The sequence below is a fragment of the Phacochoerus africanus genome, chromosome 6 (assembly GCF_016906955.1).
Source record: "Phacochoerus africanus isolate WHEZ1 chromosome 6, ROS_Pafr_v1, whole genome shotgun sequence".
NCBI classification, from domain to species: domain Eukaryota; kingdom Metazoa; phylum Chordata; class Mammalia; order Artiodactyla; family Suidae; genus Phacochoerus; species Phacochoerus africanus.
Window position 1 is genome coordinate 65,805,174 of NC_062549.1, and position 27,310 is coordinate 65,832,483.

General features: G+C 40.3%; 1 protein-coding gene across 1 annotated transcript in view; it reads left to right on the forward strand.

Moving 5' to 3' along the window:
- Positions 1 to 23,179, forward strand: part of SLCO5A1 (solute carrier organic anion transporter family member 5A1) — a 141,450-nt gene extending 118,271 nt beyond the window's left edge. Inside the window, 4 exon segments of the mRNA XM_047782862.1 lie at positions 14,155 to 14,314; positions 16,446 to 16,687; positions 18,584 to 18,648; positions 22,710 to 23,179. Coding sequence (XP_047638818.1) covers positions 14,155 to 14,314; positions 16,446 to 16,687; positions 18,584 to 18,648; positions 22,710 to 23,179 — 937 coding nt within the window.
- The last annotated feature ends 4,131 nt before the right edge of the window (positions 23,180 to 27,310 follow it).

The following is a 27,310-nucleotide window of genomic DNA, read 5'->3' on the forward strand; positions in this document are numbered from 1 at the left end:
TGTTGGCGTCTGAGACACACGGGTGTATCATGATTAGATTTCCTCTTCTGTACTGCACTGATTTCCCTGGAATTAAATCATTGCCTTATTTTCATTTCCGTTGTTTTCTTTGAACTTGCATCTGGTTTCCCATTACTATCTAAGGGCTCAAGGAATCTCGATATGATTTTTCACCCATCTGATGAACTCATGACTCCGTTGCCCCATTCCTGGGAGTCATTTCTATGGGGGCCGTGGGTCCCTGCTCCCACCCCGACTCAGAGCAGGGTCTGCTGCCTCACTGTCACCCTGGAAGCCTATTTGCCAATCTCAGTACTGATCCTTGTTTTCTGGGCTCTGTGAATGCCTCTTGTTGGGCTTCCTCTTTTATTTTGTTGCAGTATATACTCCAGTAGCTACAGCAAGGCTCCATAGGCTGTTACTTTTTTTTTTTTTAAATTATAGTTGATTTATAATACTGTGCCAATTTCTGCTGTACAGAAAAGTACCCCAGACATACATACATTCTTTTTCTCATATTGTCTTCCATCATGTTCTATTCCCAAGAGACTGAATAGAGTTTCCTGTGCTATACAGTAAGGTCTCAAGTTGCTTATCCATTCTAAATGTAATAGTACGCATCTACTATCCCAAACTCCCAGTCCATCCCACTGCCTTCCCTCCCCCCTTTGGCATCCACAAGTCTGTTCTCTATGTCTGTGAGTCTGTTTCTGTTCTGTAGATAGGTTCATTTGTGCCATATATTAGATTCCACATATAAGTGATATCATATGCTATTTGTCTTTCTCTTTCTGACTTACTTCGCTTCACACGAGATCTCTAGTTGCATTGAAATAACCTTTTTTTTTTTTAAGTTAAATTTGGTTGTCAGATTGGTTGGGTAAAGAATTTTGGATCGGATGGATCATTTTCACTAAAAATTTTAAAGTTTCCACTCCACTGTTGTCTAATTTCTAATACTGTTGTAGGAAGTCTGGCCTTTTTTCCCCCTGGTCCTTTGTGTGTGCCCTACTTTTCCTTCCTTGGAGTTTCCATTTATTTCCATTTCTAAATTTCACCATGATACACTTTGGGACATGTCTTTTTTTCTCTTTTGAACCCTTGGTGAGCTTTTAATATTTGGAGACCACATCCTCCAGTTCCATTTTTAATTAAAAATTTTCACAAATATTGTCATTTCCTCCCAACAGTTTTTACCCTTTTCTCTCCTTCATTGATCCTCTACTTTTCTTATTCTTTATCACCTTTTTTTTTTCTTTTCATTTTATGGCCCTACCCACCACATATGGAAGTGCCTGGGCCAGGGATTGAATCCGAGCCTAAGCTCCACCCAAACTACTGCAGTCAGATTCTTAACCCATTGGGCCATGGCAGAAACTCCTTTTTTTTTTTTTTGTCTTTTTGCCATTTCTTGGGCTGCTCCCACGGCATATGGAGATTCCCAGGCTAGGGGTCAAACCGGAGCTGTAGCCGCCGGCCTACGCCAGAGCCACAGCAATGTGGGATCCGAGCTGCATCTGCGACCTGCACCACAGCTCATGGCAACGCCAGATCCTTAACCCAGTGAGCAAGGTGAGGGACCGAACCTGCAACCTTACGGTTCCTAGTCGGACTTGTTAACCATTGCGCCACGACGGGAACTCCCAGAAACTCCTTTTTTTTTTTTTTTTTGTCCTTTTGCCATTTCTTGGGCCGCTCCTGCGGCATGTGGAGGTTCCCAGGCTAGGGGTCGAATCGGAGCTGTAGCTGCCAGCCTACGCCAGAGCCACAGCAACGCGGGATCCGAGCCGCGTCTGCAACCTACACCACAGCTCTCGGCAACGCCGGATCGTTAACCCACTGAGCAAGGGCAGGGACCGAACCCCCAACCTCATGGTTCCTAGTCGGATTCGTTAACCACTGCGCCACGACGGGAACTCCCCAGAAACTCCTTTTATCATCTATTTTTAAATCTCATTTAGCCCTACTTTTTGCAAAGATTTCTTCAACTTTATTTTCCCAGTCTTCTGTTGAATTCTTTTTGTTTTGTCTATTGTGTTTTTTAGTTTCCAAAGTTCTCTCTTGGTTTTTGATGGTTCCTTGAGTCTGCTCTTCTTGCTTCGTGGATTGGATATCTTCTCTTCTCCAACATTAAATAATAAGAAACTAAATAGAGTTTCTTTTCTTTCCTAAATTGTCTGTGCCTCCTGAGTATCTGCTTTCTATCTATTTTGCTGCCTCAATTGTGTTGAAAGCCCTTCTCAAATTTCAGGTGATCCTTAGCTTTCTCTCAGTATTGCAGAACATGAATTTAAAAGGCTGAGTAGGTGCTCTGTGTCTGAGGGTAGCTAGGGTTTATCCTTTGGTGGATTTCACTGTAGGATAGTTGCAGGGGGGCAGTTGGCATTTTCATTGGGGTGCTCAGGTTATGTGTCCCTTTCCCCTGCACCCCCTACAAAAATTAGGGAGTTTTATTCTGAGCCATCAATATCTAAGGTCAAAGCTTCGCTTTAAAGTTTTTTCCCAGGAGTTCCCTTTGCAGCTCAGTGGTAATGAACCTGACTAGTATCCATGAGGACACAGGTTCGATCCCTGGCCCTGCTCAGTGGGCTGTGGTGTAGGCCGGCGGCTATAGCTCCAATTCAACCCCTAGCCTGGGAACCTCCATATGCTGCAGGTGCAGCCCTAAAAATACAAAACAAACAAACAAAAAAATCCAATTTCTTTAGAGAAGAGATTAATGATGAATTTTGGGGCTCTGAATTGAGGATGGAGGTGGGTGGATATGAGAATGGACGTGCCCATTGATACAGTCTTCTCTCCCTCACATCTCCAATGAGTCCCATTGTTTCCAGCTCTGCACTCACTTTGGTCCCCCACTGCACCGGCTGAATTTGAGCTCAGAGCCTTGCAGAGTTTCCATGGCGTGGGCTGGCTCCACTCCAAGGTTGGCATCTGCTCATTTCACACACACCTTTTCACATCCCCTTGCTGTTTTCATGGGGTTTGGTGTCACCCTTTTCATTTTTTTTTTTTTTTGCTAGCTTTCTTCCTTTTCATCACAGTCACTTTTATTTTAAGTGCATTCTCACAAGAGATGGATGGCAGACTCCCAAGTCTTACCTGTTTTTAAGCTGCAAGTCCCTTTCAAAACTTCTAAAGTTTTTGCTTAAGACTGCATCAGTCTCACCAATCCTGAATCAACTGATTCCGGACTCCCCAGCACTACTGGGAAAAAGAAAATTATGTAATTGTGCTGATCGGCTCCATTACAAATTTATGAGCTCCAGTCTTTAGCAGGCCCTCATCTTTGCTGAGCAATCCATTTCCTTGGTCAGCTTCTTTTCCTATGCCTGTATTGGTGGTTCCATTTAAAAAATTCCTCTCTTCACGTTTTCAGTCTTACCCTAGTCTTGTTTTTTTTTGTCGGACAACCTTGTATTCCTTCTTAGTGAGAAGAGGTCTCAAGAAAGAATTCCTTGAATTTTTCTCCCATGTCCCCTCAAGTTCCTTTGTCAAAGACACCCTTCTTTTCAAAGGCAGATACTAGTGCCGTCATTTTCTAGCTATGTGACCTTATAAAAAATTATCTCATATTGTTGACTCGGTTTTCCTCATATGTAAAAGTGGCAATAATGCCCATCATACCTAGTTGCAAGCATAATTAAAGTAAAACACGGTGCGGTTGAAAAAAATACTGCAGAAGAGTAAAAAATGCAAAAAGTCAGTATCTCCTGCCTCCATTCTCAACCTCCATTTTGAAGCATTTAAATATTATAAACAAATGTTTGTAGCTTTGATTTTAAGGGTTATGTAAGGGAAGTTTTCTGATATTTCCCAGCAAAGAGTATAGCACTTGGTATGTTATGAAAAAAGTTAATTTCTTGGCTCTACTCCCATCTCATCTAGATCATGCAAAGCAACCTTTTTTTTTTTTTCTTTTTTTAAAAGATTAATGAGGAGTTTCCGCCATGGTGAAGGGGGTTAAGAATCTGACTGCATGGAGTTCCTGTTGTGGCTCAGCAGGTTAAGAACCTGACATGGTTCTGAGGATGTGAGTTCGATCCCTGGCCTCACTCAGTGGGTTAAGGATCCAGTGATGTCGTAAGCTGTGGCATAGTCACAGATGTGGCTCAGATCTGGTGTTTCTGTGGCTGTGGTGTAGGTCAGCAGCTGAAGCTCCAGCTTGACCCCTAGCCTAAGAACCTCATATGCCACAAGTGTAGCCCTAAAAAAAAAAAATCTGCAGCAGTCCTGGGTCCCTTCGGAGGCTCGGGTTTGATCCTCAGCCCCACCTAGTGGGTTAAAGGATCTGGCGTTACTGCAGCTGCTGCTCACATTCAACCCGTGGCCTGGGTACTTTCACATGCCACTAGTGTGGCCATAAAATTAGAAAAAAAAAAGATTAATGAATGTCTTGCATCCACCTCTGCACTGGGATGTTTCTTGTATAGTGATGCTGAAACAATAAGAACTTGATGGAAATAGACATCGTAATGATCTAAATCCATGATTTATGGTACACTTCTTCTCATTTAATTGTATTCAACAAAGAAAAACTTGATTAGGAGTGCAAGAAGCTGCTGCAAGCATTCATTCATTCTAGTATTTGCAGCCTGACTTCCTTGAAGTTTATAAATTAGTGAAAAAAAACTTATTTTTCTTGGAGAATTCCTCTGGCTTCCCAAATACTTCTAGGAAGAGAGTTACACATTGAATTAGTATAGACATATTAGGGTGATACAGCTGCACAGGTCTAACACTTTTAAAGTAGCAGTCACTTTTGTGTGAAAAATAAAGGGGACCTTTCTCCAAGCAGGGTATGGGCTAAATTTCACATCTCCTGGCTCTCTTGTCTGGGTGCTCTTGTGCAGTGCTCAACCTGCTCATCAGTACATGGTTGACCTTTTTGCTAACAACCTTGTATTGTTCTGCATGATTTTGAGACTTGGCATATTGGATCTTCTTCTCCTTTTAAAGCCAATAAATAAAGAGACGAAGGGGAGTGGTAGAGAAGCAAGTCGCCTTTGTTAGTCACTTGTTTGGTTTAGATTCAGTGTTTGGCACTTGTATATATACTTGTGTATATACAATATATATTTTTGTATACACAATGTTTACATCATCACTCTACCATGTGTATTATTAGCCACATGTTTTGGTTAAAGAAACTGAGGCTTGGACAGTAAATTATTTGCCCAAAGTTATCAGTAGAGGGTGGAATGGAATGACGCCTGGGTTCTCTATTTTAGAGTTTGTGTTCTTTCTGAGCACTGTGCCAAGATTCTCTTTTAAATTTTGCATTTCATATAAGCACCATCTATGAGCACACGCCACATTCTTACTCAGAGAGCTGTAGAAAATGCATCTATTTCTTTTAGTAGCATGCTAATATTTGGCCTTGCCACATACTAGTTGTGTGACTATGGGCAAATTAATCTTTCTGTGCCTTGGTTTCTACGTCTTTAAGGTGAGCATACTAATAGTATCTATCTGGTTGAATTGCTGTGAAGATCGAATAAGGTATTTGGCAAATTCTTTAACCTCTCTGTGTGTTAATTTCCTCATTATTAAGATGAGTTAATCAAAATCTCTTAGAATTTGATCCAATCTCTTAGAATTATAGAGATGATAAAATGGGATAAAACCCACAAATAATAAGCAATTGTTAAATAAAAATTTAATGTTGTTTTTCTCATTTTAAATATGAGAAGAGATTCAGAGGGATCAAATAACTTGCTTAAAGTCATGTACCCAGGAAGTTCCTGCTGTGGTGCAGGAACTTAAGAAGCCAACCACTGTGTTTTGGGTCATTGCAGAATCACAGGTTTGATCCCTGGACCAACCCATTGGGTTAAAGGATCCAGTGTTGCTGCAGCTGCGGCTCAGATTTAGTCCCTGGCCTAGGAATTTTCATATACTATGGGTGTGGCCATTAAAAAAAAGTCATGCAGCCAGAAAATGATAGAGCTACAATTTGAATCCAGGTTTCTCTGATTTTGAGTGCAATGTTTTTGATTATTAAACTATCCTGAAAGAAGAAGAGAAACACAAATAAGAAAGCACAATATATAAGTCGATTCCATTTGTTAAAGTTTGTATGAGAAGCTCCAGGTTCACCAGCATGGTGAATTTTCTGACATTAAAGGAGGTAATGAGTAACCCATCTTTGAATTAGCATTAGTACTCAAGCGACACCTTAGTACCTGGGATGGGGTTGGGAAGTTTTTAGAAGGATAAACTTTTCTTACTGATCCAAGATGGAGTCACAGGTTTTTTGTTTGTTTGTTTGTTTTTGTAGAATGAACCTGATGTGCTATTAGTGGTTCCTTTAGAAAAGTCAGATTTGATAGCCAAGATGTGGAGGTAACCTAAATGTCCATCAAGGCATGAATGGATAGAGAAAATGTCTGCATACTTATAATGGGATGCTATTCAGCCTTAAAAAAGAAAGAAATTCTGTGATAGGTGACAACATGGATGAACCTTGAGGACATTATGCTAAGTGAAATAAACCAGTCTGAGAAAGACACATATTCTGTGATTCCACTAAAATAGTCAAATTCATAGAATCAAAGAGCAGAATGGTGGTTGCCAGGGGCTGGGGGAATGGGGAAAATAGGAGTTACTCATCCAGGGAAATGTTTCAATAAAGCAAAATGAATAAACTCTGGAGGGCTAACGGACCCCTTTGTACCTGTAATCAACAATACTGTATTGTTCCCTTAAAAATTTAAGAGAGTGGATCTCATGTTAAGTGTTCTAACCACAAGAAGACAAAATTAAAGAAGAAAAAAAAATCCAGATTTGAGAATCTGATGATTTTTCAGTATGAAAGATCTTAGGAGCCCTAGATAATATCCTGGCCCATTTTCAACTCAAGTAATTACGGTTCCAGCACCCACAGGTGTATCCTAATCATTTTGTAGCCAAAGGAGCAAGTGAAAACTGTAGCTTAAGCAGTGTTTTATAGAAGCACATTGCATAATGTGAGTTACTTGCTCTTTACCTTCAAAGACATTTCTCAAATGGGATTAAATCTGATGTCTCTGGACAGAATTTTTCACCAGTACTAGGTCTTGATAAATCACTTAGTGCTTCTAGCTTTATTATCTTTCATTTATCAAGTGTCATCTCTTTGGATTTAAACTAAAATCAATTATATCATCTTTTGGTTTGGAGACTTGAGTTACTGGGCCAGAACTTTTCCAGGGATGCTTTCGTGAGCTCTGACGTGACCAAGAAGTATTTTCTTAGTTTTCTGTGTTGGGCAGTGGCTGTTGGATGGAGTGGTCCAGCAGTCCCCAGCTCCAAAAGCTCAGAGGCTGGGATTTTTCTCCTGCAGATATCTCTTTCAATATAGTTTTATTGCCCCAAGGTACCAAGATTGTAGGAATTAAAGATAGTCTGATGAGTTCCTGTGGTGGCTCAGAGGGTTAAGAACCTGACTAGTATCCATGAGGATGGGAGTTCAATCCCTGGCTTCACTTAGTAGGTTAAGGATACAGTGTTGCTGTGGCTGTGGTGTAGGCTGTCAGTGGCAGCTCTGATTTGAGCCCTAGCCTGAGAACTTCCATATGCCGCAGGTGTGGCCCTAAAAAGAAAAAAAAAAGTTCTGTTAATTCGGACCTTTGCTGCAGCTTCCCAAAGGTACACTTCATCCTCTTTGTTGCCACTCCTGAACTTGCCATTCTGCCGCTATTTTCATAGTACTCTACTACCAGCTCCCAGGGACCTAGCGTTTCCAGCCAGATTTTTCCTGACTTCAGTTAAACCATTCGTCTCATCTGTGTTTCACAGACAGCTTAATCTCCTGAAGTTTTTTTTTTTTTTCTATTGTGTATTTTTCAGGTGATTTTAAGATCTTTTGTGTATTATAGGTATTACTAATTTTATTTTACTTATTTTATTTTTGGCTGTGCCTGTGGCATGCAGAAGTTCCCAGGCCAGAGATTGAACCTATGCTGCAGCAGCGACAATGCCAGATCTTTAACCCACTAGGGAATTATGTGCCAGGAAACTCCTCAGATATTACTGATTTTAAAGGAAATTCCTGAAAAATAGAGGAAAAACAGTTTACTCAAAGGATCTTAGATATGTTTGTTTCTGAATTATCCTGACTACTTTTATTAATAGGCTCACAGTTCATTTCTAGCCATAAGTATATGATTCAATCTATTTTTTTGGCTCTATTTGGGAGTTACAAAATTTGCTTTACGTCATGTTATGAGTATCTAGGGGATATGAAATATAAGCAAATTCTCTTTCCAGTGAGTTTTAAATTTTGTAACTAAGATCTAAACAAATCACAGGAACTCTATAAAACCATGTAATATCTGCTTAAGCATAATAAGCCTTGAATATTATTAAACTCAGGACCAAATTTGCCATTCATAACCTCTGGTAACATGGCCAATAGAAAATGTTCATCATGTAATGTTAACAGGAAAAACAGAATTTAGAATTCTCTGTAAAATTTTAACAATGTTATTAACATTTATTTATATGCATATTGAAAAAAAAGACCAGAAGGAAAGTAGTACTAAAAGCATTCTGGTGGGTATTCCTGGATGGTGGCATTATTGTGTGAGCTTAATTTGATTTTTTTTTTTGTCTTTTTGCCATTTCTAGGGCCGCTCCCGCGGCATATGGAGGTTCCCAGGCTAGGGGTCTAATCAGAGCTGCAGCCACCTGCGTACACACAGCCACAGCAACGCAGGATCTTTAACCCACTGAGCAAGGCCAGGGACCGAACCGACAACCTCGTGGTTCCTAGTCGGATTTGTTAACCACTGAGCCACGATGCGAACTCCCTTAATTTGATTTTTTAGTCCTTTTGTATTTTCCGATTTTTCTACATTGAATATGTATAATTTATAGCAATAAATAAAGGCATTGCAAAACTGTGTCCAAGGGACATGGTTCTAGATTTAAAGAAGTGTTTTGCATAAGTTGTAGGCTATGTAAATTTCAGATTATATCTGCTTTGAATTTGTTGACTACAAGGGTAATGAGGGGTTACTTGGTGTTACTCAGATTTAAACACTTAAACCATTGTTATAATCCAGTCTGTTTTCTCGAGCATGAATGACAGTCAAACGAGGCAGTATTACTCTTTTTTTTTCATTTTTTAAAGCTTTGTTGAAGGATAGTTGATTTACAGTGTTGTGATAATTTCTGCTGTACAAAGAAAGTGATTCAGTTATATACCTACACAACATCCATTCTTTTTCAGTTTCTTTTCCCATTAGATTATCACAAAATATTAGGTAGAGCTCCCTGTGCTGTGCACACTGTGGTATATGGACAATATTACTCTTAAAAATAATTTCTTTTATCGGCACAGTGTAAAGGATTAACTGTGTCAGCATCTTTCTTTTTCTGTGCCACTATGGCCTTTTTTCCTAATGACTTTTTCCATGAATGCTCCCTTCTTTTCACTGCTGTTTGTATTTGTTGCTTGTTTTGATTTTTCTCGGAGCTTTTCATATTGTATCTTTTCTTTGTAGTAGACACCATGATCTCATGAGAAAAGCATCCCCAAGGGTGACCTGGGGCCGTGCCTTTGTTTCCAGAACTCAGAAAAGCTTTTGCCTTCCTATCATTTCTGAGCATCTGTTGACATTCTATTTAGATTCCTTTCTCTTGAGTGGACATACTCATAAAGGAGAGGTATTTGGAGTCGGCGGCTGTTGTAAATGAATACAAAGCATGCTGTTAATAAGAAACCCCTTGTAACTTCTAAATAGCCATAGTAATAACACCATCATATGGATTTGAAGCCTGTCATTTTTAGTGACTAAGCATGCAGGCAAATAAATCCCTTTTATTTGGTCACAGCTTGCAGTTTGATTCTTGAAGAACTGGCGAAGAGAATGGTACTGCACATAGAATACTCTTCATGTGATACCAGTTAAAGCAGCATAGTCAGTCTCATAATGAATCATTTGGCTTCCTTGGACTTCTGTTTCATCATCCATGGAATGTGGTAATAGGCCTAGAACAGGCTTTCTCAGACGCAGTATATTGGGATTTGGGCCAATTAATTCTTAAAATTTTTTTTTTATTGAAGTATTGTTGATTCACAATGTTTCAGGTATGTAGCAAAGTGACTCGGTTTATATATATATATATTTATATATATACACACATTATATATTCTTTTACATATATACACACATTATATGTTCTTTTTCATATATGCATATATTTTTTAGAATCCTTTCCATTATAGGTTATTGCAAGATATTGAATATAATTCCCTGGGCTATACAGTAGGTCCTTGTTGTTTGCTTTATATATAGTAGTAAGTATCTGTTGATCCCAAATCCGTAATTTTATCCCCCCTTTTCCTTTATAACCAGAACTGGTTTTTTTTTAATGTCTGTGGATTTATTTGTTTTGTAAATATGTTCATTTGTATCATGTTTTTATTCTGCATATCAGTGATATATGATACTTGTCTTTCTCTTTCTGACTTACTTGGTCTGATAATCTCTAGGTCCATTCTTGTTGCTGCAAATGGCATTATTTTGTCCTTTTTATGGCTTAGTAATATTCCATTGTATATATGTACCATGTCTTCTTTATCCATTCATCTGTCAATGGACATGCAGGTTGCTTTCGTGCCTTGGCCATCATGATTAGTACTGCTATGAACATAGGGGTGCATGTATCTTTTTAAGTTAGAGTTTTCATCTTTTCAGGATATATGGCCCCAAAATGGGACCAGTTAATGCCTTATCATGTGTGTGGGGGTGCTGCTCTGCACATTGTTGGATATTTAGAAGCAGCGCTGGCCTTTACCCACTAGGTGCCGATCACACCCCTTTAGTCGTGACCAACAACAGCATCTCCCAATATTGTCGAAATTGCCCCTATGGAGAACTACTGGTCTAAAATCACAGTTCAAAGTTATATATCGAATGGTGTGATTCTAAGACTTCGTGAACATAATTATTATGAAAGTCCTGTGATAAGATTTCTTCTGTAAAATGACAGGGATGAAATTTGTTTTACTTTTGCCTCTTTGGAAGCCTTTGTTGATAAGGTTTAAATAGTGCTATGAATTTATTCCTTCTGTTAAAATTCAATGACTCAATTAGCAGAGTGTGAAAGTGGACACAGGAGAAAAGCCTTTTTTTTATTATCACCTCTGTAGTTGTATAATAATCATAACAATCTGATTTCACAGGATTTCCATCCCACAGCCCAAGCACATCCCCCCACCCCCCAAACTGTCTCCTCCGGAGACCATAAGTTTTTCAATGTCTGTGAGTCAGCATCTGTTCTGCAAAGAAGTTCCATCTGTCCTTTTTTCAGATTCCACATGTCAGTGAAAGCATTGGATATTGGTGTCTCATTGTATGGCTGACTTCACTTAGCATGATAGTTTCTAGGTCCATCCGTGTTGCAAAAAATGCTGGTATTTCGTTCTTTTTAATGGCTGAGTAATATTCCATTGTGTATATGGACCACATCTTCTGGATCCACTCCTCTATCGATGGACATTTAGGTTGTTTCCATGTCATGGCTATTGTAAATAGTGCTGCAATGAACATCGGAGTACATGTGTCTTTGCGAGTCGTGGTTTTCTCTGGATAGATGCCCAGGAGTGGGATTGCTGGATCAAATGGTAGTTCTATGTTTAGTTTTCTGAGGAATCTCCATACTGCTTTCCACAGTGGTTGCACCAATTTACAATCCCACCAACAGTGTACTAGGGTTCCTTTTTCTCCACACCCTCTCCAGCACTTATTGTTTGTAGACTTTTGGATGATGGGCCATTCTGGCTGGTGTAAGGTGGTACCTCAGAGTGGTTTTGATTTGCATTTCTCTAATAATGAGTGATGTTGAACATCTTTTCATGTGTTTCTCGGCCATCTGTATGTCTTCTTTGGAGAACTGTCTGTTTAACTCTTCTGCCCATTTTTGGATGTGGTTGTTTGTTTTTTTGGTATGGAGCTGCAGAAGTTGTTTATAAATTTTGGAGATTAATCCCTTGTCCGTCGATTCACTTGCAAAGATTTTCTCCCATTCTGTGGGTTTTCTTTTTATTTTGTTTAGGGTTTCCTTTGCTGTGCAGAAACTTTTAAGTTTGATTAGGTCCCATTTGTTTATTTTTGTTTTTGTTGTCAATACTCTGATAGGTGGATCTGAGAAGATGTTGCTGTCATTTATGTCAGAGAGTGTTTGGCCTATGTTTTCCTCTAAGAGTTTTATAACGTCTGGTCTTATACCTAGGGCTTTAATCAGGAGAAAAGCCTTTGAACAAGCAACACTTTATAGATTAATACATATCATTGGGATGGGCTAGGCTACTGGGTGAACGGCTGCTCAATATAGTCATTAAAGATAAATTCAAGGGAGTTCCTGATGTAGTGCAGTGGGTTAGGAATACTGCAGTGGCTGGGGTTGCTGCAGAAGTACAAGTTCAGTCCCCAGTCCAGGCAGTGGGTTACGGATCCAGTGTTGCCATAGCTGAGGCTCGAATTCAAACCCTGGCTCGGGAATTTCCATGTGCCCTTGGTGGGGCCAAAAAGTAAATAAAATAAAATAAAATAAAATGTCAAAAAAGAGGCAAATCCTGGCCCATAAAAGACATTCCAAAATATCTATTGAATGGATGGATGATGAATAATTGGACATGTGAATGAAGGATCTGCTCTTGCTAACTCATGTGGCTTTAGGAACAGTATTTCATCAGAGACACTTAAAAAGGGTGGTCACAAAAGCAAAGGAAGGAGGTCATTGTATGTGAATGCTACAGGGTCCCTCTCATTCATCCACGGTTCCATCTGGTTACCTGCTTGCCTCTGCCTTTCCATAGCCATTTCTTTCTACTTCTCTCTCTCCAGCCCTATATCGTTACTCACCTCATTTCCCCTTTTATATTTCTTGCCTGAATTGATTTTTTTTTTTTTTTGCTGCACCTGCAGCATAGGAAAGTTCCCAGGCCAGGGATTGAATCTGAGCTGCAGCTGTGGCAACACTGGATCCTTAACCCACTGCGCTGGGCTGGGGATTGAACACTGGCCTCTGCAGTGATCTGAGCCACTACAGAGACAAGGTTGGATCCTTAACCTGCTGGCTGCTGCCTGAACTCCTTGCCTGAATTTCTTTTATTAGAGTATTTCATATTGCATCATTTCTTTAAATCAGACATTGTGACCTCATGAGAAAACAGAACCTGTCACATTTGCCTTTGATGCCACATCTGTTTTTTTTTTTTTTTTTTGTCTTTTGTCTTTTTAGGGCCGCATCTATGGCATATGGAAGTTGGGCCAGGGACCAATTAGAGCTGCAGCCACCGGCCTATGCCACAGCCACTGCAACGCGGGATCCAAGCTATGTCTGCAACTTACATCACAGCTTATGGCAACGCCGGATCCTTAACCCACTGAGCGAGGCCAGGGATCCAACCTGTGTCCTCATGGATACTAGTCGGGTTTGTTAACTGCTGAGCTACAATGGGAACTCCATATCTGGGCATTTTGTTATGAGCCACATGGGAAGTTGACACATCTGGACATTTTGAAGGGAGGAGTGTTTAATTGTTGTTTTCTAGTGGTCTGAATCGAACTAGTGACATGATTCGTGATAATCTTCAAAAAAAAAAAAAAAACCTCCTTTTGATTTTCTAGTGTTCCATGTCCTTCTTTGATCATTTATCCCAGAACAATTAGAGATTTTGGTCAAAGGAACCTGTGTGGACAACGGTGATTGATGGATTCCATGTTAATGCCTCATGATGATAGAATTAGTTGGCACAGAAAAGTATTTCTTCCATTTTCCAGTTAAAGAAATTGAGGTCTCAATTTGTTGAGATATCGAGCCAAGTGACTCTAGTAAGTAGTTATATGAGGGTCAGAACTACTGAGCTCAGATCCGCAGAACAGGGTGGAGGGTAGAATTGAGGCAAGATTGGCAGGTAGAATACATAATCTGATACAAACATACAGAATCTGTAGAGCCGGAAAATTGAAACATTTTTTTTACATTTTGTTTTCAAGTCATTAGAGTAATGATCTAGGGTGAGTTTTCACAGTACCATAGCTTTGATTTCATGGGAATAGCTTCTCTAAATGGACGCCTTACTTAGCCTCAAGAACTAACTCTCCTACGGGTTTTATTTTAGCAAATGTTGCTCACGATCTGCTTCTTTTCTCTCCTTAGACCTTCCCTGACCCGGCCTCATAGGAATCTGACAGGAAGCTGCAACGTTAATTGTGGTTGTAAAATACACGAGTATAAGCCTGTCTGTGGATCAGATGGAATTACATACTTTAACCCTTGCCTGGCTGGCTGCGTTCACAGTGGTAATATGAGCACTGGGGTGAGTTTCTGTGCTGTTGTTAGATTTCATATGCAAACACAAACCTTCACTCTCCCTTTTCAAGAACCTTCAGATAATCTGCAAAACACCTTCTGACAAAAGCCCAGAGGAAAGAAAATTACCCAGTACTTTCATTTGTTCCCCAGGGGTGTTTGGAGCATATGAGAATAGTGGTCTGATTCCACGTCCACCCTTCCCTACTTACATTCGTGCCGACCCAGTGAAACCTGATAAAGTTAAGAGCTTGATCTCTCCTTTGTTACCCTGTCAGGGCCCTTGTGATGGACTTGAAGGTCAAGACGACTGCATTTGGTGCAGGTTGAAGAGAGACTAGAGCAGATCAGAGCCTGGGAAGATGGGCAATGGCCATTTTTCATAGATTGTCAGTTCAGACTTTTTTTTTTTAATTTCAGAGTAAAGATATTTCTGTCAGTTCAAGAATAGGCTATTTTGAAAATTCCCTTCCCCATGAATTATAAATAAGTAGTAATACTGTGGGAGAAGATTTTCATATTTTACTCGGTTCTTTATGGAGCCTGGTTTCATTCTTTGCATAAGAACAGATTGTTGGAGGCTGCTTTCATGAAAAGGTTAAAGTGCCTTTGCTTGTTCTGTGCAGGTGATAAGGGATTTTACTGTTGCATGTTTCTGAGTTTTAACCTATAGTGATAAATTGAGAATTCATCTTGATGGCTCCTCATTATTTAATTGGCAAGCTCCAGTGTGTGACTGAATTGAAAGGGACAATGAGATCTGTTCTTCTCAGTGGCTAAGTCCTTCCCTAGACGTGAGTGGTCTTCTGGTGCACAAGCCCTCATTTTTCCATCTTTGAAAATAACTTTATTACATCCACTTGATATCATGCTGAAAATTAACACATGTGGATAAGTAGCACCTCAACCATGAATTGTCTCTGTCTCATCACAATTTTAAAAACTGATATATGCTTGTTCTAACAACAGCAGCATGGATTATTCCTATATAGGGAGCAACGTATTCAACTTGTCTTCTAGTCTAGATATTGGAAAGGATAAATCAGAAATATGCAAAGATGTCTTGCTACGCATTGTAGAGTTCACCAAACAATGCACTGTAAACTCAATTGATAAGGAAAACCAAGAGCATCATATAATTAAAAATCAATAGCAACTTTGACCCCCTTACCCTTGGCAAACGTGGATAAGTGTTTCTAAGGAGGTCAAGCACACAGACCACCGAATGTCCTATTTTATGGAAGCTGGTTCCATTTCTGGAATCTTTCCTGGGAATGTAAAAAAAGGGGGTGGAAGGAGACAAGATCAAGCTTTCTGGACCTTACTCTGGTCTAGATATCTGCTCATTTGCCAAGATCAACAATAGCATAAGTCTTCAAAACTCTTGCTTCAGGAGAGGAAGGAAAACAAGGGCTCCTTGGGGATCATATCCCCAGGTCAGCCCTCATTCATAAAAAGAGGCCAACAGTCCCCGGAACACAGGCACCCATAGAGCATGCCATCTTTGTGTTTGTTCCTCCTGCCTCTCTAAGTGGCCGAGAGGTCACAATGTAGCGAGCTCAGCTAGTGCCCATTCAATAAAAGCAGGATAGTAGGCAAGAAGGATAATTCGTTTGAAACACATTGCTAGTCCCTTGAATTAGCTGGTTTGCAATGAAGCATCCAATGATACGTTCACTGTTATTGGCACTGAAGTCATCACAGTGCATTATGAATTCTCTGCATGTATTTAACAGATATTTACTTTTGGTCCTACACTGTGTTCAGGGTTACACTATGCCCTTCAGTGAGTACAAATAAAAATAAGGCTTAGTTCCTGCTTTTTGAGGGGCTTCTCCATTTGGAAAGCCCAAGTGGCCTATGATTATGGTGAAAAATGAGCATCTGGAATGAATGATACAGAATGGAGGGTTGAAAGCTTCTTATCAAAGTTTAGGTTTAAGCAGTCGTGGCCAGCCCATGTTGTTAGTTGCACTTTTCTGGTCCTTCCTATTAAAATGAGGAAGGGTATTTTCACTGAAACATCCTGCATATTTTTCAATGCTAGAGCTATTGTAGAGCATTTTACCTTCGTCTTTCCATCCCTGTGCTGAATTTTGCTTTTGGCTGGCATCCGACTGATCTTTCTCATCACTTAGATAAGGAATTACACAGAATGCACGTGCGTCCAAAGCCGCCAAGTGATCACCCCCCCCACGGTGGGCCAGCGCAGTCAGCTCCGCGTGGTTATTGTCAAGACCTATCTCAACGCAAATGGCTACGCTGTGTCCGGGAAGTGTAAACGGACCTGTAACACCCTCATCCCGTTCTTAGTTTTTCTGTTCATAGTGACCTTCATCACAGCGTGTGCCCAGCCGTCAGCCATCATCGTGACACTCAGGTGAGCACAGCGTTCCGCTTCAAGGGCGGGTCACCACTCAGAACTGCCAGAATCCATATTCCAGGCTGGGGACCGATGGGGTAAAGCAGAGAGCAAAGCAAAACGAGGTTGTGCAGGGTTCAGACATTCCTTCATTCACCTGGTGTACTTGAGAGAAGGGAGCTTTCCTGTGTCAGAGACGGGAAGGAAAGGAAGGTGTTAACATTTCATCCTCGAGAACCTTCTTTAGTCAGATGAGCTCTCTCTCTGGAGTTTAGGGAAACTTCTCTTGGGCACCTTTGGTTCCTAAAAGGTTCACCTTCAAGAGCTGAGAGTTGTCACCGTGTTAGCTCCAAGAGGCCTGGCCCCAGAGGAGGCCAGGAGTCATTTGGTGAAGTTGCTGAATCGGGCATGCGCAGAAGAATATTCTCTCCAGCCCTGTAGATGGTTAATATCTCCAGGATCAGTGACCGCTGATGCTGGGCTGACAGTTCCAAATGCTGATGTCATTCACTTCACTGTCATATAAAATTTGGGAAGTGAATCAAGGACAGGGAAGACCAGGAAATGTAATGTTTAAGTTGTTCATGCTATTCTTTCTCTTTCTTCTTCTTCTTCTTTTTTTTTTACCACCGATTTTTTCCTAAGATGTTCATGCTGTGCTTTCTTTGCCATGTTATCTTTTTTTGTGTGTGGGTGGTGTTTATTTATTTATTTATTTGCTTATAAGAGAGAGCATGGAAATTACCTTAATGGAAGTCCTATTCAAAATGTGGACACCAGCACATTCAAATCAGAGTGTTGGTATTTGCAGTAAAGACTGAAGCGGACAAAGGAAGGAAGGAGATGGCGGGGTGAAGAAACAAAAGCAAAAGCCCGCAGCAGCTTTAGGGGGACTGGCGATGAGGGAGTGAGGGGTGTCAGTCTCTCTTCCCCCTTTATGTCCTTCCTGGCTCCTCAGTATCCCACCATACAGGGCACCTGGTGGGACGCACCGGCTGAGATGTCATTCTTAGCAGGGTGGATGGACTGCCTGCCTGTTTATTCTGCATGTTCTGGCTTCCCATCTGAGTTAGAAGATTCCCAGGCAGTTCAGTCCTTGACAGTAAGATAACAGCCCATGCAAATCCCATTGGTTTACTCCTTCGGTTCCCCCATCAGCAGAGACTCATGGAGTAATGACAATGTGTGCAGTGTTGGGGAAATTGCTGTGAGAAAGCAAAGAACCTGGGGGAAAAGATGACAATGTGCGCCCGTCCTTGGGAATTTTACGTGATATACCGAGAACCCCATGTGTGGGGGACACAAAGGATAAAGTACTTCCTCATGAAAAACATCTGAATCATTAGCAATCTAATCTTTCAACTTTGATTCTATAAGAGATGTTAAATAACCCAAATAAGGGCTGCCCATTTTGTAATGTTCAAGCATGACACATCACCAGTTGGCTTCTAACCCAAAACTTCAGAAAAGGAGCCCTTTCATTTTTGCTAATTACAAAATCAGTAGACTCCAATTTCCCTGCCCTGTGGGAATTATTTGGAGCATAAGTTTTAGGAAAAGAAGAAAAAGTGAGGTGGCTGGCAGGGATTCATTCTTTTTCTGACTTTTGACTTGTGTCCTTTACATTTTGGGACCATTAAAAAATATTTTTTTCTCTATGCTTTTCCTTGAGCAATGATGGGAGTCATTTTCAGTGTAAACACCTACCATCTGGCAAAGCATAGGCAAAAAGAGAAAAAGAATGCAACAGTTAGGGTAAAATGCTATGTATTTTCTTTTAACAGAACTGATTTTGTGAATTAATTATTTTGGCATCTATTTGGTCCCTGGCTCCATAGCTAGGCAGGCTTGATTTGACTTTGATTTTCTTAAGGTCATTATTCTAAAATATTTCTTTCTTTCTTTTCTTCATAGGTCTGTAGAAGATGAAGAGAGACCTTTTGCCCTGGGAATGCAGTTTGTTTTATTGCGAACACTTGGTATGTTCCTGAATTTCCAAGAGTGCCTCTTAGTTCCTCTTTGCAGATGGCAAATTTTCACTGTCTTTTAAAAATGGCAAGTCAAGACATTTGTTACCATTAGTAGGAGCTAGGATTTTACAGGCTAGTGGGGAGGGCACAACTTCCTCATTTTCTGACTTGGACTAAAAGCCGACCAATTCTGTTACTAATGAAACAAAGCAAAACTGACTTTACATGTCAGTTTCTTTTTCACTGTGAACATAAACTTGAACTAAATTCCCCAGAGTTTTTACAGTAAGAAATCTCGAATCAAGAAATTGTTATGAGTTTGCAATCCTGGTGGTTTTGTCTTTTTTTTTTTTTTTGTCTTTTGTCTGTTGTTGTTGTTGCTATTTCTTGGGCCGCTCCCGAGGCATATGGAGGTTCCCAGGCTAGGGGTTGAATTGGAGCTGTAGCCACCGGCCTACGCCAGAGCCACAGCAGCGCGGGATCCGAGCCGGGTCTGCACCCTACACCACAGCTCACGGCAACGCCGGATCGTTAACCCACTGAGCAAGGGCAGGGACCGAACCCGCAACCTCATGGTTCCTAGTCGAATTCGTTAACCACTGTGCCACGACGGGAACTCCGGTTTTGTCTTTTTGTAACATGAAACTGATAGGAATTGTTGCTCATTGTGTGTGTGTGTGTGTGTCAAAACTTTAATTCCTTACTTCTTTCCAGCAATTTTATTGGACTGGGTAAAGAGTATACTGATCAAGTTTTTTGAGAAAAAGAAATTAAAAATTCTAAAAAGAAAAAAGATCTCCCAATTGGTATATAGGGACTACTTTTTACTCATTGACAAGAAAAGCTTGTTAGCTCTGTGTCACTGTGGTAAGTCACAGAGTTTATTTGGGCATGAAGACGATTGTTCTGACTTTTACAAACATCGCATCACCTGTGATGTCTTGGGACAGTGGCTGGGAAACAGAGTGTGAAGTGGCTCATTCCCTTGATTGATTTTAATGTCTTTTGATATGACTTCCTCATCATCAAGCATCTTTTGTTTTTTCTTTCTTAAGGGGCAGCCTGTCATTTTCTTCAGCTGTTATTTCCCCCAGTCATCAGTATCCTTGTCCACAGAACCAAAAAAAATTATTACTTTTTTGGATTCAAATTGTTTCTTTCAGTTTTGAAGGATGAAACATTTTAAACATTTAAAAATCATCTGGCCCTCGGAAACACAAATCCTCTCTGGAATTCTCATTTTTGTCTTAGGTTGTGGTAGATGGCTTGCCCAGACCAAGACTGATGACTTGCCAGTGAGCATCAAAGGCTTCCAGTGGCTTTGAACTGGATGGCTTATTTTTTTGGGTACCCTGAATACTTTGAAAGTGCAGCTTTCCAAAGAATGCTGGTTCAAGGAACTTCTGACATACTTTGATATAGTTAAGAAGTGGGCTTTATACTTCTCATTAAAAATAAAAAAGTTATTTTCAGAGGAGGAAATTTGTTTATCGAAGGGGTAGTTGAATGGGAAAAGAAAAAAAAATTGTTCCTTCTTTTTTGCTCAGCTTGTCTCTGATACCAGGGGATTGGGTAATTTGATACGGATGTGGAGATAAAGTGAGTCAACAGATGGACAGCATAGCATCTGGAATAAGTGCAGGGAGAACAAACACATCAGGCATTTATTATTTAATTCAACCTAATCTTAAGTTCTATTGATTATGAAAAAGCATAGTTAAGCCAGCAAGCCATTTTCCATCTCCCCGAGTTCCGAAGCAAAAAGAAAGCATTAGGCACTTTAATGATGTTAAATTAAAAAAAATTTAAACATGGTTGACATACAATATTATGTTAGTTTCCAATGTAGCAATTTGACATTTGCCTACATTATGAAATGATCACTCCGGTAAGTCTAGGAACCATCTGTCCTCATACAACATTATTATAAAATTATTAATCATATTTCTTATGTTGTATATTGCATCCCTTTGACTTCTATTATATGTTTTGTACCTTTTAATCCCCTTCACCTATTTTGCTCACCCCAATAATGTTACATTCCTACAATGTTACATTCCAATTATAGTGACAATATCTCCTTTTATTGTATTTCTTTTTCTTTTTTTTTTCTTTTTTCTTTTTTTTTAGGGCCACACCTTGGGCATATGGAGGTTCCCAGGCTAGAGGTTGAATCGGAACTGTAGCTGCCACCCTACACCACAGCCACAGCAACGCTGGATCCTTAACCCAATGAGCAAGGCCAGGGATCGACCCCACATCCTCATGGATCCTAGTCAAGTTCATTAACTGGTGAGCCACAAGGGGAACTCCCACAATATTTCCTTTTAAATGAATATAGTGTGTGTATGTATGTATGTATGTATTTTTGTCTTTTTAGGGCCACACTCATGGCATAAGGAAGTCCTCAGGCTAAGGGTCAAATGTCAATCAGGGCTGTAGCTAACTGGCCTACACCAGAGCCACATCCACGTGCGATCCGAGCTGCATCTGTGACCTACACCACAGCTCATGGCAATGCCAGAGCTGTAACCCACTGAGCAAGGCCAGGGATTGAAGCCAAGAGTCCTCATGGATCCTAGTAGGGTTCCTTACCACTGAGCTAGGACGGGAACTCCCAGTACAGGTATTTAAAAGTGTGTCACGGAGTTTCCGTCGTGGCTCAGTGGTAAACCAATCCGACTAGGAACTATGAAGTTGCGGGTTCGATCCCTGCCTCGCTCAGTGGGTTAAGACTCTGGTGTTGCTGTGAGCTGTGGTGTAGGGTGCAGACCCGGCTCGGATCCCGCGCTGCTGTGGCTCTGGTGTAGGCCAGTGGCTACAGCTCCGATTCGACCCCTAGCCTGGGAACCTCCATATGCTGCGGGTGCAGCCCTAGAAAAGCCAAAAAATAAATAAATAAATAAATAAATAAATAAATAAATAAATAAATAAATAAAATAAAATAAAATAAAATAAAAAATAAAAGTGTGTCACTCACAGCCTCCTGGCTATTGCCCACCTGTCCTCTCTCCCCTCGTCCCCTCCCCCTCCCCTTCCCTTCCTCCCTTTTCTCTGTTCTTCTTCTCTTCCTTCCACTCATCGTATCCTTTTAAAAACTCTTATTGAGGATCCATGGACTGTTCTGATAGGTCCTCGGGGTGCAAAGAATAAAAGGCATGAGCTCTGCCATCAAGGAGCTTATGAGTGACAGCTGTAACAGTTTAAATTCTGCAAGATAGTGGACACTATGGACGTATATACGAAATGCAGTGGGAATAGAGTCGCATCTGAGCAGGTCAGGAATTTAAAGGAGGCGTAGATATTTGCAAAGTGAACAAGTTGGGGTGGGGACACATTTCAGCAAAGGGAGCAGCATGTGATGAAGGCTGTCTACTTGGACAGACTTTTTTTTTTCCTTGTGGGAGTAAAGAATGTCTACATCATAGCCTAGACAATGCAGCTACTACTCATCACAGATGCTTCCTAAGCTTTAAAGATGAATATTAGGCCTTAATTATTTCCATACTCCATGTGCCTTTTTGAAGTTGCTGTCTGATGTGGTCTCCAACTTATGCGGGGCAGTGCTTTCCTCATAATTCTTCCTGCAGCCAAGGACTTGAACCCAACCCGCAAGAACGCAGTGTATTGAATTTCTGAGGATCAGGAATGGTCTAATATGGCCACTTGTGTATTGAAGGACAAAAATCTGATTTTTAAGTTTAAAAGGATTCCCTAATTGCATTTTTATCAATAGAAACTTTTCTGTCTAAAAATGTGTTATTAATTTTTAGAATTTTATATCATAATCTGTCTAATATAATACGTCATAAAATGAATGTCCTCTAACATCTAAAAAAAAACCCATTCTAGCTTGCAAACTGGAAGCCTTTAAGGAGTTACAATTTAGTGAACATTTCTATAATAAGACTATGATGAAGTGATGTACATATTTACCAGAATCAAGTTACACAAGAGAACTACCCCACAAGTGGTTGTCGAGCAAACAAGCGCCCCATCGAGTCACAAATCTGTTTCCCCTTAGAAGGTGTGCTAACTTTTTTTCTTTTTCTTTTCCCCAACAACTCTAGCATACATTCCTACTCCAATTTACTTTGGAGCAGTCATTGACACCACCTGCATGCTCTGGCAACAGGAGTGTGGCGTGCAAGGCTCTTGCTGGGAGTACAATGTCACATCGTTTCGTTTTGTCTATTTTGGTTTGGCAGCCGGCCTCAAATTCGTTGGCTTTATTTTTATTTTCTTGGCCTGGTACTCCATTAAATACAAGGAGGAAGAACTGCAGAGGCAGAGGTGGAGAGAATTCCCTCTGAGCACTGTGAGTGAGATGGTGGGCCATACCGACAGTGCCGATAAGTATGCCCGGACTAGATCTTGCCCAGCTTTCAACACCCAGGGAGAATTCCATGAAGAGACTGGTCTGCAAAAAGGGATCCAATACACAGCACAGACCTATCCGGGGCCCTTCCCAGAAGCAATAAGTTCCTCCCCAGACCCGGGGCTGGAAGAAAGCCCTGCTGCCATGTAGCCTCCCTCCTGAAGCTTGAAAATGGAAGACTTTAGTTTTGTTGGTTGAGTTGAATATGGCGACTTGAGAAACACCTGTGCCTTCTTTACTTTCTTTCTTCTTTTAACCTCGAGAGACACAATCCTCAAACCAACAGAACTCAGTATACACAGCCACTGTTGATTGAGGGCTGGATACCTCAACAAGACTGAGCCTTTCCCCACTTCTGTCCAAGAAGGAGGTGTTTATATAGATTTGTTTCTATTTCTGAGATGTTAATTTGACGCTCATGCTCCAATATGGGTATACGGCTGGGTGCATGGTTAACAAAATCATGGGATGTGTAATGCCGGTGCATATCATTAGCAAACACTCCAAACAAGGGTGAGTCTGACCATGACTTTGCATTTACAAATCCAGGTTTTGAGATATGAACACCTACTCTGAGTTCGGCTACAAAGCACAAATGAATTTGCCTCAACTATGCAATTTGGGACGATGTAAGTGCAGCATGTTACTTTTGCTTTCAGAGACTAAAGCAGATACATTTTTGAAAAGAGGAAGCTAAACTTTCCCTAAAGTACTGTTCGTAGCATTTTAAGCCATAGCAGAATTAAAAATCAGGTAGAACTTTTCAAAAGCTTCAAAGAAACCCTAAGTATAGCGTGATAAAGGAAACAGCTACTTCATTTCATAAGACACATTCTCTTTTAGTCTGTCTGCCCCACCATAAAGGAGTTAAAGAAGCTGCTGAATCATGAACCTAAGAGCTTGAATATAAATTCCAGGATTCTTTTTTATGGGGCTTTAACACTAGTGTGCTAAACAATATGGCTAGAAACCTTAATATGAGATGCATAATAAGGTAGGAAACTGATGGCTTTCTCACCCAAAGAAAATTGCTGCCGAAATTTTAAGGGCCCACATGAAGGTGGTTAAGAATTGTGACCTTGACACTCTAAGTAGTTGGAAAAAGAAATCCCACGGGAGTAAGATTGGGTCTCACCTGATCATTTGAGATATATCTGGAAGCACTAGCAAATCTGCAGTTACATATATAAAATTGCTGTGGTTGCTCTGAAAATGGAGTCATTTAATTAGGAAAGCTGAACCTGCAATATGAAAATCACTTTGAACGCAGCAGGAGGGAGATCTGGGAGCCGGACCTAGGTTATGATCTAAAGTCATGACTAAAAATTGTTTAAAATGTACTGGTCTATCATACAGAATCCACCCTTATCAGAGTTAGAATCATTTCACTTCTCATTTTGATTCCTTTCTACTGTAATCTTTCCAAAGGGATTCTGAGACAGGGTTTTTCTGTTTCTAAATGCACTTTGGGTTTATTATCCGTCATTCTTTTCTGTACCTTCCAGCACATCACTTTGATTTAGATGCCACACAGAATGTTTTCTATGTGGTTCCTAAAATAGATGCCTCCTGACAGCCCTAGGGAGCTGATAGCAAGTTAATTCATGGATCTGGCTGTTCAGAAAAGGAATTATGACAACTCAGATTTAGGAGGGACTCTAGTGTACAAATATCAATATAACTGTGAACTGTTTCTGTTGATGAGCTTCTGCTTTTGGAGGGCTAATTTGGGAAATGGTTTCCTTGGCTGATTTACACTCTTCCACGGAAGGGATGTGATTGACCCATGATTCAGGCTTTTAGCCCTCCATCGACGGCTGCACAGGTAGAGTTGGGTGACTATTCCTGGGTAAAAGGTTGTTTTCCTCTCTACTTAGGAATAGCCTGGGTCAAATGGCTCTCTTGGTTGCATGCAGTTTATGGAGAGGATTCTCACAATTGGACTAAATGATGTCTACAGGGAGTGGAGGCAGGGGTCTCAGGTGACAAGGACTTCCCTTGGAGCAGATTTGTTTAGCTGAGTCATCACTGCTGTTACCTGTAATGACACTGTGTCTGTCAAACTGTGGTCAAAGTGGCTTTTTCTGAAGATCTTCAGAGAATATTGTTGATTGTCTTTGTGCCTACTCTGGGGCTTCAGAGTAGACATAAGGGAGATCTTGGATCCCTTAGAAGAGAAAGTTTTCCTTTGTGTTGGGCCTAACCATATATGGATTGGGAAGAGATGATGTTTTCTTAATTTTCCTCTGACTGTTAAGAGATTGCATTGAGAGAAGTTGGGTGGGATTGGCACTTTTTTTTTTTTTTTTTTGGTAACTAAGATTGTGAGTTCCAACACTCTTGGCATTCTCTCTTCCTGGTAGCACATGTTGAAAAGGAGCTGCTCTTAGAAATCTAGGAAAGGAAATGATGCACTCAGCAGGTGTAATTAGAGACACCCTCCCTCCACCTTTCTCCACCTTGATCTGTCATCCAGTTCAGCCATCACTGACTGAGCGCCACGTCCCTATCAGGCACCATTTTACCCACTTACCATCTGCCAGTCTATGACATCCTTTCCATGGATTAGGTCAGAATTCAAAGAAATTGGCGGTACCCATACGCCACAATGTTAATAATGGACTTCCTCAAGTATCCGGTACCTATAAGTAGCTAGTATATCATTCCTGTGTTGTTGGCAAATGTAGCATGAATAGTAAAAAAAAAATCATGGGGGGGGGCTGATGTTTTGGAATATGGATGAATTGAGTTGTCCTCAAAATGCTTTGCGCTCTAGTAGCATCGCTGGAATAGTCACATAGTCAACTAAGGTGACTATTTGATAGATGATACCTTCTAATTGTATATACGAGGTCCTTAAATGCTTGCTAATAAGTTGGTCATGTCACTTTAGAGTCATCATTTTTATTACACTTTTAATTGCCACTCTCTGTGAGCTTCGGCTTATAATTATTATTATTATTTTTTGAAAAGTCACCTTGTTCCTTAATAAACTCTGTAGGTTAATGTATTGTTTGGCTTTAATAAGCAAATATCCTTGAGTCTAACCTATTAATTTAGAAACTCCCAGGGGGTGCAGTGGGCAGTTGGTGCTCATTATTTTGACTGTCTTCTTTAGCTTGACATCCTTATCCTTTGTGGTGGATTTAATTCTTAAAAACAGTCAAAAGTCATTCAGAACTAGAGTGAGGAAAGAAAGGAGCAGCAGAAAGGAAATAAATTAGCATTTGCTGAATGTTGACTATTTTCAGAGCATTTGGTCAAGCCAAGCAATTAACATACATCATTCAGTTCTCTTGTGACTTTGCAAGATAACTATTTATTACTATTATTATTATTTTTAAAGATGAAAACTGAGGCTCAGAGGTAAAATGACTTGTTCAGGATTGTACAGAGTGGTTAAGTCAGGGTTCAGATGCACATTTCTCTGTTGCTCACTTTTTTTTTTTGCTTTTTAGGGCCGCACTCGAGGCATATGGACGTTCCCAGGCTAGGGGTCGAATTGGAGCTATAGCTGCCGGTCTACGCCACAGCCACAGCAACGTGGGATCTGAGCTGTGTCTGTGACCTACACCGCAGCTCAAGGCAATGCTGGATGCTTAACCCACTGAGCAAGGCCAGGGATTGAACCCTCAACCTCATGGATGCTAGTCAGATTCGTTTCCGCTGAGCCATGAATGTGTTGCATACTTCTTACACTACATAATGCATAACGTAGTTTTGATTAAAATACGCAAGGTGTGACTATATGGTAGTGAGGTGGAGTGTTTCATTTTTTGATGTGTTACTGTTTCTGAAATGTAGAAAAGTTATTTCTTTGTGTAAAACAGAAAAAAATCTGTAGAAAATCAAAATTGAATGTTTCAATTTTCAAGGTAAACTTATACTTATTTAGCTAAGTCTTATATTCAAAACTGTTTGTCCTAAGATACCTCAAGAATTTATTTAGAGTTCCTGTTTAATAGAGAACAAATCCAATTTCGATGTTAACTCTGAATCTCAGTAGAGTTTCTGAAACAAAACATTATGAGGAGAGGTGGTTCAGATTTGTCGAATCTGAGCTTTAGGGATTTCAGGTGTATGCTTTTTTTTGGTCCTTTTTCAGAATGTTAACATTTCCATTAGTTTTTTGTTTATTTGGTTTTTGGTTTTTTAGTGAATGAATAGTGGTTTTAAGTTTACTAATAAAATTTTAAATGACCATATACAAAGTGTTACATAGTGAATGAACATATATAAAATGTTGTATGTTATACACCAAACCACAACCCGATTGTTGCCAATTGTTACCAT